General features: G+C 43.1%; 1 protein-coding gene across 1 annotated transcript in view; it reads left to right on the top strand.

The window, feature by feature from the left end:
* The first annotated feature begins 1314 nt into the window (after nt 1-1314).
* The window catches only part of mboat2a (membrane bound O-acyltransferase domain containing 2a), a 99077-nt gene continuing 87044 nt past the window's right edge, over nt 1315-13347 (top strand). The window contains exon 1 of the mRNA XM_063184135.1: nt 1315-1494. Within this exon, the coding sequence (XP_063040205.1) occupies nt 1414-1494 (81 nt within the window). The 5' untranslated portion in view covers nt 1315-1413. The remainder of the gene's footprint in view (nt 1495-13347) is intronic.

The following is a 13347-nucleotide window of genomic DNA, read 5'->3' as shown; positions in this document are numbered from 1 at the left end:
TTTTTTTTCTTCTTCAGCCTTTTCTGAGATCCTGGTCATTGTAATGGGGGCAGCACTTCGTTTACATTTAAATAAAACATTTTTATTTATTACTGAAAACATCCAAAGGATTACGCAACGTCAGCAGACAGCTAGCAAACAGTGGTACCTTTTGGGAAAATATTTGGAGTAGGTCTATGTTAATTTTGTTTTAAATGTTAACAAACGCTGCCCCCATTAGAATAGCTCATATCTTGGAAAGGGCTGAGCCGAAAAATGTGGCACCATCGGGTACTGACAAGTCAAGGGTAGCGTGAGCAATACAACAGCATATTGAAATTGACTGAACTGGTCCTTTAAGTAACACACTTGCAGACAAATGAAGGCACTCCTGCCTGTACTCACTCATTAGGGGTGTAGCAGAAAATGTTGGGCCGTGGGCCCTATGTACAATCAGCTCCAATGAATGGACCTCCCCTGCCGTTTATTTTCATAAATAAGACTGTGTGGGGGCCCCCTATAGGCCTGGTGACTATTATTACCCTCCCTGAACGACACCCCTGTCACTCATACAAACACAAAGACGAATGAAGGCAACCACACTTGCATCTTTATAAATATTGTAGAATTACGTGAATTGATCGTCACTGTTCTGATCACAGCTGTTTTGACAGCCAAAAGCGTGGGATGAGCGCGCGTCACCATGTGCCCGCTTCAGGCGACAATCCGTAACACAATTTTAACCTCCAGATGTCGCTGTGTTCATGTTTCATTTACAGTTTGAGCCAAAAACCATTCACAAGCACTCACAAAAGGGCGATAGGTTTTCACGAGATTCATTAAATTCCAAAAATCTCAAGCCTCACATGCGAAAAGCTTGTCGTTGAATGATGAAACGCGGAAAACAAATGACCTAAAGGACCAATGTCTTACATACACATATGTCTTATAGCACACGCCTATCTACACTTTCAAGAATGTAGCCTACTGTAATATGGTGTTTCAATATATGCATGGTGGTCTGTCTCACTGTGTGTGTGTGTGTGTGCGCGCGCGCGCGCGTGTGTTTGCATGGGGGCAAAATGCATAAGGCACGCGCAAATTTAAAAATAGCTTGCCCAATCTGTGCACAAAAAAGGAGATATCCTTGATTTTGTTTAAAAATGTATGAAGTGAGTCTCGAGGACCAAAACGGTCTCACTAAGAGCGAAATTGAAACGTTATATATTTAAAGGCGGGGTTTAATGAGAGGATGGACTGTAACTCCACCCATCTACCTTTGTTGTCGTTGTGACTACATCACTGCGCCCCCTCGGCTGTCAGCCAGCCAGTCAGTAGAGTTACAGCAGGCAACACTGGCCAGTAGTTTCAGGAGGAGAGAGAATCGGGGATTTGATTGAGAGGGAGAGGGGAGCAAAGATTCGTATCTGAATCATGGCTACTGATACATCGTCGTGCACGGGCTCGAGTCTTCTGCGGCCGATCAGTGATTTCATCAATCTCCCTCTTGATCAGGTAAATAAGACACGATTTGAACGAGTATTGGACGCGCATTAGGCTGTGTGTGCTGGGTAGACGACTGTCTTGATGATGGCTTCTGTAAGCTAACATGAAAACATTCCTTTACTATGTTCTGCTAGGGAGGTAGACACAGACAAATTCGCATCCATGGTTGTGTTAACAGGTAGTCAACCGCGCGTAATGACGCGAGCTTTTGGTTTTCCCATGCATCATACAAAGACGAATTTCTGCTGGATGATTTCTGATGGACTACAGGCCCGCTTTGTACACAGCCTATGATGCTGCTGCTCTGTGTTCTAAATATGTTGTGTGTGTGGCGCTGACCAACAAAATGATGCTGGTAATTAGCAAAGGCGCTAATGTATTTCCTGTTTAATGGAATGCTGCTGGCACCACGTCAAATATTCAACATGCACGAAGAATCAGCGATACGAATGGATTTTGTCGTCACAAGAGTGACGCTCAGAAGCTTCTGCAAGGGGTCTGCCAGGCCATTTGTGTCTGGGATCACAGTGTTGTGCGATAGGCTAGCATTTAACAATTCATAGTCGGGCACTGTTAGCGACTGTGGCATACAGCAATTTAGCTCGGATATTTCAGTTGTAAAGAAAGGGCTAGGTTCATTTTGCGTGAGGGGTTTTTATGGTGTGCCCGAGCGCGCTAATTTTAGTCGACTGACTCGTTATATAGGTCGCAGAACTCAAACTGTCACTTTCATATTTTTCTGTGCAAGACGCCGTGCCAACAGAACGCGCTGGTCATTTGTTACTAAATTGAAAGTCTAGCAGCAGAAAGCTACTTTGTTTCATAAGCATGTAGTTCTAGACGGCGGCAGGACATGCGGTGCCCTATCCTGTTTCTGGGCGTGTGCTCGCTTTGCTTGAACATTTTTCCAGGGTTTCCAACTGTTGCAGATGTGCTTTCATATTTGAACTTCGAGACAGGCTACACGAATATTTGGGATAGGCTGACTGACAATGGAGGATTTCCAGTGTTCCCATTGTTGTTAGATAAAAAGTCGCTATAAGCTCCTCGTATCCATTTAACTTAATGCCAGCTTTCTCCTAATCACTCGAACTTTTAACCCGATTAGATCAAGCCAATACGTTGATGTTTGTCTGGAAGTAAACGAATTTAATCCAAAGCCATAGGAGGGGTTTGACATCCTTATTGGTTGATTTAACTAGTGTCTTGAGACGTGGTACTGTCTGCTGTCAAAAGATTGCACCAATTTGCTCATATAAAGTGATGAAAGTGAAAGGTGAAGTTTTGTTTTAACTTGCATCCAAAGGTTTCATAAGCGGCGCATGGCTGATTATGTCACTGGTCCAGTGCCAGTGACCAGTAGCCTGGTGAACCAGCGCCACCCGCTGGACGGCAAAATGTTTTGTCTACGGGTGGGTCTGGCCTCGCATAATGATTCAATGAAGCCAGAATGCCATGAATCTGGCAAACCAATTACAACGCAAACATGTGTTTTGAATCAAAGCGGGCAGGGTTTTGAGGGAAGGTTGTTCTCATCAACAATCTTCGGATGTATTATGCATCGAGGCCAGACTAAATTAGACATCCATATTTAGTCTGGTTTATCAGGCTAAGTGACCAGTTTATTGTAACCCGTTGAACGGGACCAATCTCTCTCTACCCCAACATACTGCCAAATAGTCCTGCATAATAGTATGCAAATACTGCACTGCATAATAGCATAATACCTAGGCCTACATGACTTGTTATACTTAGAAAGGGCTATTGTTTACTTTAAAGGGGTTAAGACATGTCATCTGCTGTGTCAGAGAGGTTGGCTAGTCGCTTTGTCAGACCCTAACATGTAGGGACATGCGAGCATAGCACACACCCTCCACTTTTATAGTTTTCTCCAGGTACTAAGAGGGATAACAGAGAAGGCAATTCACATCCTAAACATTTTCTACATGTGACTATTGTTCCCAATGTCTCCTGGTTTGTCTCAGTGAACTGAGTAAGCAATAGCACAGTGGCATTGAAAGTTGACCGTCACTTGTCCCTTTCCCTGACCATCTTTGAATAGGGAAATGATGGATTTGAATGTAAACATCATTGCTTCCACCTGGTCATCAGCCAGGATAGGATATTCTCTATGTACATTTTAATGAACCATACATTGTTGGAAAAGTTTGTGCTTTATTCTGAAATCAACATTTATGTGCATGATAAATTATCCATAAATCATGTCCACCAATAGCTCTAATTAAAATAATATTTCTTTCCTGCCCATTTCAATAGACTACACAACTTCCAGCACAGAGTTAATAGTCTCATGCTTTAAATGTCAAAATGTGCACACCAGCGGTCAAGCATGCTTTCTGCTTGCTATGTGTGGCCAGGTCAACAACACTGTCAAACAAAGCTGTTGAAAAGAACACTTCAGACTGTGAACTGATGACCTGCAAAGAAAGCTAACCACTTCTACTCTTTTCATAGAAATACTCAATAAGACACAACCAGACCACTATAACCAGATATAATTCATATAATTTTACCTTTGTGTCATTACGGTAGTTTAGTGTTTAGCCTTTCTACTGGGTTTTTTACTTGCTACTAATGCCTTGAGTGCTACAGTACAACCACTAACTGTGTCCTGGATTATGTCAGAACTAAGGCCTTCGCTCTGCTTGCCTTCAGCCATGCTACGTGAATAAATAATGTCTTGCCATGGCATCTTTCCCCTTGACTGCCAGCCTTCTAGTTTCAGTTTGCCTCGTAACGCACCAGCCCTGTTTGCACCCACTTTTTAAAAATCAAGATATCTTTAAAACATTGTTTCAGAATAGATGCTGATTTTCACACTGCTTCTTTTGTTTTTATTGTCACATTGCACTGAGACGAAGCTAGTTGTATACCACGTTGTTATGGGAAAAAAAATAGCAAAAAGTCATGAACTTTAACATGCAATGTGAGGTAATTAGTCAAGCGATGATCCAAGTTTTTGAAGTTGGGCCACCATCACTGGCACAGACTGAGTCTAACAACTGGGGAACAGTCTGAGCCTTTTCTGGGTCTTACATGTAGTCAGAGTGAAACTGAGTGGCTTATAATTCACACAAATGGGTCGTCACACAGTTCTGCTGTATTATGTGTGCACACGCATTATGAAACAATGAAGAAGCAGACAGTTTTGTTTTGAAGTCTCAACTCAAATTACGAGGCATCTTACCCATCATATTGTGGGTGGTAAGGTTGTTGACAACCTTCAGAGCAGCACCATACCATGCACATCAAAGCAGATGTGGTGTATGCAGCACTCTTGCTAATGTGTGGAGTTGGGGTTTGCTGTTTGCGTACTACTGAAATCACCTCTATGCTGGCTTAGCATGTAGCCGAGGGTGAGTGTTGGCTTCACACAGGGTTTTCCACCTGGCATTTTACACGCTCACACACATGCACACACACACACACACATGCGCGTGTGTGCACACTTAAACACACACACACACACACACACACACACACACACACACACACACACACACACACACACACACACACACACACACACACACACACACACACATTTACACTCACACACACTTGCACTTACACACACTTGCACTTGCACACACACACACACACACACACACACACACACACACACACACACACCCTTACACGCACACACACACACATACAGACACACACATACTTTGATTGAAGGTCCACTGTTTCAGCGTTGTGTCAACTTGTTATGGAGACGGGAGGTTGTTTTTATTTGACAGGATTATTGTGTGAATGAGAGGGATGATTAGAGCTGGCCAGTGGGTGGCTTAGTCTTGATCCTGATCATGCTACCTACCCCCCTGATCATGCTACCTAGCAGCCAAGCCAACCCTAAAATAATTGTAACATGGCCAAGTCTCTCTTGATCTACATTGATCCATTTTAATAAAGGGCAATTGATGGGAGAAATCAGCTAGCTTAATCCTATATTCAGAGTTCCAGATGTTTTTCTTGTATTGAGAGTGTGAAGGAGAGGACTCCTCCCTCCTCATGCCGAGGGCAGATGTTGTAGGGGAAATATTGTATGTTATGAACTGGTGGTGAATTCTAACGAATGAGTATTAAATCTCAAATCTCTATATTCAGAGTTGGACTGATTGAAGCTTGCAGAGTATATGACACACTCCCAGACCAACAAAGAAATTCCTACGGGCAGTCATGGGTGAGCGGTTAGGGCGTCAGACTTGCATCCCAGAGGTTGCCGGTTCGACTCCCGACCCGCCAGGTTGGTGGGGGGAGTAATCAACCAGTGCTCTCCCCCATCCTCCTCCATGACTGAGGTACCCTGAGCATGGTACCGTCCCACCGCACTGCTCCCCATGGGGCGCCACTGAGGGCTGCCCCCTTGCACGGGTGAGGCATACATGCAATTTCGTTGTGTGCAGTGTTCACTTGTGTGCTGTGGAGTGCTGTGTCACAATGACAATGGGAGTTGGAGTTTCCCAATGGGCTTTCAGATATGGGCAGGGAGAGGCTGCTGCTCGTGTTTAAGGGTCTGTTTGTGCTCAAGGGTGTATCTAACTTTATGCATTCTGTTTTACAAAGCCAAGTATCTCGGTTATATTCCTATCAAGAAAGTACTCTAATATATCACCACTGTTATAAAGAACCTATAACAACTTGGGCAGGGCACCATGAAAACTTCAAAGGCATTTTTACACAGTTTCAGTTTGCATACTGTACTATACTTTGTAAAGCTGCATGGAAGAGCCAGTGGGTATACTATACAGTGGTGGGAGTGTTTGGGAGCTGGTTTAGTGTCCCCGGAGGTGTCTGACAACCGGATACCAGAAGAGCTTAGCCCTTCATTTAAAGCAAATATCAAGATTCAAGATTTCTTTTATTACATCTCATCATAGGTTTGAAGCCTACTATAGGGTAAAAGTTATTGTTTTTTGTCTCCTCAAAAGATAAATAATTGTGTGTGTGTGTGTGTGTGTGTGTGTGTGTGTGTGTGTGTGTGTGTGTGTGTGTGTGTGTGTGTGTGTGTGTGTGTGTGTGTGTGTGTGTGTGTGTGTGTGTGTGTGTGTGTGTGTGTGTGTGTGTGTACTATACTGTACACTGGCGGGAGTGTTTGGGAGCTGGTTTAGGTTCCCTGGAGGTGTCTGATAACCGGATACCAGAAGAGCTTACTGTAGGCTTCATTCTAAGCAAATACCAGCAGCTTCTAATGGATTTATATCTATACCACTAGGTTAAACCAAGCAGGGCTCTAAATGAACACCAGCCAACTGGCCAAATGCTGGTGAAATTTCAGTTTGTCTGGTAGAAAAGACCAACTTACTAGCCGCTTTGACCCATTAGTGAGTGAGTGTGTTTTCTACTAGCTGGTTATGAAAAAAGTTAATTTAGAGCTCTGAAACCAAGTAAATGTTAAAGGTCAGCAAGTTTGCCACCTTACCACTTACGGTACATACATAATACACCCCCATCGTTTAAAGTTGTCTGCTAATGGGAGTCTTGTCTTCAAAGCTGCTGTGTAGCCTGGTGCTAATATGATGAGCTAGCTCAGGTCCTCTGCTCCGCTCTGCTCCATACCCATGGAGACGCCAGCAGGGAGGACATGGTTAAGCCAGGATGTCCCAGGGGACACGCGTGCCACCCTCCTTCACGCATTTATTTAATTGCTGCTCCCTTTGGAGGTGACGAGGTTGGGGGGTAGGGGGGGGCTCTGCTAGTGATTGATTTCAAGGTGTCTTGTTGCTGCACAGCCTCTGGTGATGCCAAACTTTTTTTGTTTTACAGTAGGTCACGATGGGCGATATTGCCTTGAAGTTTGTTTAACGAACAAAACCATTAGTATCTCAGCTGTCCAATTATTTTTTCCCTGGTGCATACAGTAGGCTAGTCTCTGCTGCCTGTTCATAACAAGCATTTCCTGCTCGTTTTTCGTCTCCTTTCAAGAAATGAAGGGGTCTGTGTTGGTGCGGTGCCAGATGAGTGCCTCATTTTGAATTAGAGTTGTAGGTTATGACCAGGGCTCTAAATTGACTTTTTTCATCACCAGCCAAAACGGCTAGTATATGTCAATCTTACTCACTAATAGGTCAAAGCGGCTAGTAAGTTGGTCTTTTATACCAGCCAAACTGACATTTCACCAGCATTTGGCCAGTTGGCTGGTGTTAATTTAGAGCCCTGGTTATGACTTAATTGTCAATGCTTAAGTGGTGGTTTATTGCCACTGTGAAGTTTCATCCATGATGGGTGCTAATTATTGTCATAGCTTAAAAGCAACAGACGTGAAGAGCTTGGCTGATGCAGTGGTGTTAATTATTTCCTTTTGAACGGTAGTACCCTTTAGCAATGCAAACGCCCTTGTGACCTGCTTGTTCATCCAAATGCTCTGTTTGACTCGACTTAACAGGGCACAATCGATATCCCAAAAGGTTCACAAAAAGCAAATATTATAGTTCCTCTCGGATGCTAGGAACTGAAGATAAAGTTTAATGACTTTATCGATCAGATCCATCCGCTGCTGCACTGTGGCACGAGCCGAGGTGAACTTCTGGATTCATTCCAATGAATGTTAGCAGGGAAGGCGTATGTTCAGTCCCCTTTTCTCTCTCTCTCTCTCTCTCTCTCTCTCTCTCTCTCTCTCTCCTATGTGTTCTTTGGGGTGTTTGGGTAGACAGGTCACGACAACCAGCAAACAAGAGATGCTGAGTCAGGGGTTGCTGGCTGCCTTAGTTGTGCAGTCACCACAGGGGTGACTTTTTTTTTAGATTTTTTTGTGTGTCTTTTTATACCTTTATTTGATAGGACAGTGTGAGAGGTGGACAGGAAGCTAATTGGGAGAGAGACAGGGAGGGGTCGGCAAAGGACCCGGGCCGGGAATCGAACCTGGGTCAGCCGCATGGCAGGCGAGTGCCCTACCGGTTGGCCACGGTAGGGCCCAGGGGTGACATTTTTCAAACCAATATCAACCCTTTCTCACAAAACATTTGTTAGTCAAGGTCGGTGAGGGTGTAGCCAGTATCAGATACATGTTGCTGTCATAATAAAAAAATGTTCAGTTTCAAATGAAATATGATTTGACCCCCCCTCCTCCTAAACAAATGAATGTATACAGTACATACATAAAATGGCTTATACATTTTTTTAAACACTTTTACATTCTAAAGAAACTTTTCAAATTTCATGTGCAATACAAAGTGTCTATCCTTTTACAGGATCTAGCCAAAGTGAAAGGTGTTTTCAGTTGACTCTTGTCTTCTATCAATGGCCATTTAACTTAAAAATCTCTAACTTTTAAATGTAGACATATGTAGAGTAAATGTAGAGTACTCTCAAAATCTTTTTGTTACCTCTCAGGCAAGTGGTGGTGTTCATTTCACTTTCCCAGTGAGAGTGTAAGTCTTTTCAAATCAGTGGAGCCCCGTGGGATACATCCTCTGTGCAGTCCCAATTAATTATTATTCCAGTCTAGCAGGTGTGTTGTTTGCTGTGGGACATGGGCCCATACTCCCCTGGGGAGACGACAGGGCCCACCAGGGGGGCGGCATTACTTCCATCAGTGGAAAGGAAATCTCACTAGCCTACCACCACACTCCTCCAGGGGAAGCCATCGCTCCCAATTGTTTCTTTAATTGCCTCGTTTCCGTGGGTGTACCGAAAACAAAACTCTTGTGAAATTTACAGTGGGAAGTTGTCTTTCTTGTGATGTCTCATGATGACTTTGCACAAACTTGTGTGATGATGATGTAATTGTGGTGCATATGAAAATTTCAGTGGTTGATTGGTTGACCATTTGACTTGACGTAACAGGGCACAAGCGATATCCCAAAAGGTTCACAAAAAGTATAATTAATATTATAGTTCCTCTTGGATGCTAGGAACTGAAGATACAGTTTAATGACTTTATCGATCAGATCCATCCGCTGCTGCACTATGGAAACTCACTACCCACTCCAGGGGAAGCCATCTCTCCCAAATTGCCTCGTTTCCGTGGGTGTGTGTGTACCGAAAACAAAACTCTTGTGAAATTTACAGTACACTGAAGTTGTCTTTCTTGTCACATCTCATGATGACTGTGCACAAACTTGTGTGATGATGTAATTGTGGTGCATATGAACATTACAGTGGTTTATTGGTTGACCACTAGCCCATAACATGCGTCAGTGACAGAAGGCCCTTACTGTAGATGATACAGACAATGTTGTGTAAAACATGCTATGCACATAATATACACATTGTATTTAGTTTAGTTTATTACGATCCCCATTAGCTGGGCACAGACCCAGCTATTCATTCTGGGGTCCAGCAATAAGATCATATACAGTACAGTTAAAAAATTCTATACAATTCAATACATTCATTTAAGCAACCATCAATTGAAAGGGAAGAAACATTGGACATTGGCTATGACATTAATTGTACAAACTTAGAGACCTCTGGACTTGATAAGATTTCTCTATTGTGTCCCTGTGTTGAAGACAAGTGTGCCACTGTCAAGCATGTTAGAGCAGGTTATGTAATGACAGTGGCCCTCGTATCAGCTAAGAATATCTCTTGTGTTTGTTTCATCTGCACAGGATTTCCTTTTCCGCCGTTGCTGGATTTTTATGTTAAATTCCAGAGGCCTGTTGGCAGTCTTTTCTTTGTCACAGCAATGGAATGGAAGAATGTTTTTTCGTACGTGCACCATTGACAATCTAACTGTTAATACAATGGGAAACCTGTTATGGGTTTGCAAGTAAAACAAAACTGTTTGCCTTGAAGGGGTGACGCGAAGGTTATCTTTCTTGGCTGCAATTACAGTCTCTTGATCATAAGTAGTAGTCAGATTTTGGTGTTCTTTATGAACATGCATATTATGTGGTAATGGGTTGATTTAAAGCACACTACATGGAACAAGCACCATGTTATGTAACATGTATTGTATCATTCCATCAATGGCATGTTGGTGATGTGGCTGTCCAATACCAGGCAATGGACTGAATGGACAAAACATTGTATGTTATACTAAATCAAATTGATGTTCATTTGATATGGCTCCTTTCTATGCAGCCGCAAAATCAATTGTGTGCTTTATTTGGACAGACATTGATTCAGCACAGCAGGAAAAGCCTACCAGTATGATGGGCATAAATGTTGACCTTTTAAAAGAGTCAACTGTCACTTTAAATATCGAGCGTATTCATGTGCTGTGTTTATTCATGAATAGGATTTGCCTCCAGACACTCTGTGTGGATGTAAAAGACGATTTTTTTTTTTTTTTGCGGACGTGCACTCAAGTCAAAATTGATTTTAAGAAAAGGTCTTTGGGCGCGAGGAACTGAATTAGTGAATTTGTTGTCGTTGAAAAGCGGCACTCTCGACTACTATTATTTGTTTTTTATTTGAATTTGAATGGATTAGCATAATACACACAGACATGTCTACAACCAGGCCTCTAAATTACCATTTTTTTATCACCAGCCAAAATGTCTAGTAGATGTTAATCTTACAAGCCAAACACACTCTCAAATGGGTCAAAGTGGCTAGTAAGTTAGTCTTTTCTACCAGCCAAACTGAAATTTCACCAGCATTTGACCGGTGGGCTGGTGTTAATTTAAAGCCCTGTCTACAACAGATGTAGAAGACCATGCCAGACTATTTGTCATGGAAGTTGCATAGCAATCCAACAACAGACTGCTCGCTGTGTGCCAGTCAGTGCAATCCCCAGGTTCACCACAGAAAGCTCTCTAAGCCATCAGCAGGACACACACACACACACACACACACACACACACACACACACACACACACACACACACACACACACACACACACACACACACACACACACACACGCACAGGCACAGGCACAGTTTGCTGTGGTAACAGATTCGAGCACAATGTCCGCACTCTGTTTCCTCCAAACCACGTCCATGACCACTGCTGCCAACAGAGAGCCCCATTGTTGCAATAGAAAAAAGAATGTGGATGGCATTCGAAAAAAGCTACATGTGAGAATTTCATTTTCGATTCGAAAGGTTATTGAGTCCAGTACGCAGTATTTGTTATGAGATCCTTTGAGTCTTCACCTCAAGTCACATGTGATGCCCACAGATTTGTTTTGTATGGCCTCTGTGTCCCTATGGCCAGGCCTTGCACTTCTCTGTGTGTTGGCAGCTGGAGTTGAGAAGCTGGGAGACTGCCTCTCTCTCTCTCTCTCTCTCTCTCTCTCTCTCTCTCTCTCTCTCTCTCTCTCTCTCTCTCTCTCTCTCTCTCTCTCTCTCTCTCTCTCTCTCACACACACACACACACACTTTCTCTCTTTCTCTCCCTCTCTCTCTTTCTCCCACTCTTGCGCTCTCCCTCTCACTCTCTTACTCTCTGTCTCTCTGTTGCCTGACTGGAGTGTATCTTAGCAACCAGCAGTTTGCAGGGTTGGCTGTGGTGCTGCCTCTCAGGCTGTGGTGCTGGCTGTCAGATTAGCTCTACTACAGAGCATCAGAACATTCCCTGCTCTGGGAAAACGGCACGCAGTGTCATTTTTATTTTTTTTTGCAACTGAATTAACCCTTTGTTGTCTTAATAATTATCGGGAGGTTATGCTTGTATAGATTCCCATCACAACTGGCCAGCAGATTGATATATAACTTAATCATAATCATCATCAAAATATTTTTGCTGTCATCTGCTTTTTGTCATCTAGTTTCATTTGATATAAATGTTCCTGTAGATGTATTTATGCCCATATGCTTTCAAATAAATCAACAATGGGCAATTGAATGCATCATTCAGAAAATGTGAGATTGTGAATGTCGGCATAGAAAGCTTAGTATACGGTATTCACTATATGCACTGCATTATCTTAAATATACTGTCTAATTACTATGATAAAGTTACATTGATTGTGGCATGTTGGCAGAACCCATATTAGTCCAGATTGACGGTATGGCTCCCACATATGGCACTTCCTCATTAAAATGCAAGCCTATAGGACCAATGTTAGATGCGCGAGGCGACAGGCTGTTCCCGTTGGGGAGGGGAGGGGAGGGTGCAGCCTGATTTCAGGTCATCACTACCCATCATCTCTGTCACAGGAGTGGAATGAATTAGGAAATGATGAATGACCTTCGCCTGTCCGCCATTCCTCTGCTCATTTGTCACCCTCACCTTTTCCTAGCTTCTGATTTTTTTTCTGTTACAAGCTTGACATTTTAAAGATGAGCCCCCGTGTCCTTAAAAAGCCACCAAAAGGTTGAGGTCTCGAAGACAAAAACAGATTTATTTTCATGTAAGTGATCTTGCTGTTTAAGTTACTTGTTTGTATGCATGCACACACACAATATCCTCAGTAATTGATGGCGTGCAATTTCTTGAAAAAACATTTTGTTTTTGACAGGGAGCAAGAGAGAATACTAACATTCTAATGGTTGTAAACAGAAGCCAGGCTCAACTGAAACAAACCTCACTTCTCTGATGAACCAACTAATGCAGAGTGCCGTGGAGATTGTACTCATAGTGTGATTTTACGCATCGGGGAGTTTGTTTTTGCAGGTTGACACTGAATTTATCTAACACCTCCCTCTGCTAAATAGATGCAGCGCACGCCCTCCTTCCAAAGTCTCATCTCTGTCTGCCGACTGCACACCAGTCAAATGTGCCCGGTTTTTGGCACTGATGTACTGTATGGTGGTGTGTATGGACAGAGTGAAAGGGGACCCGTCATCTGTGTGTGTGTGCCCGTGTGTGTGTTCATGAGAGTAGTTCAGGTGTGTGTTTACGTGATGTGTTTTCTCCAGGGTTGTTTGAAAGAGATTGCAGTGACACTCCATGCCTTGTAGGATAGGCTTTTCAAAAACGATTTTTCACTTCCATCAAAAT

Source organism: Engraulis encrasicolus, chromosome 19 (assembly GCF_034702125.1).
Source record: "Engraulis encrasicolus isolate BLACKSEA-1 chromosome 19, IST_EnEncr_1.0, whole genome shotgun sequence".
Lineage (NCBI taxonomy): Eukaryota > Metazoa > Chordata > Actinopteri > Clupeiformes > Engraulidae > Engraulis > Engraulis encrasicolus.
The sequence above is the reverse complement of the archived record's forward strand: the minus strand, read 5'-3'. Positions and strand labels throughout refer to the sequence as shown.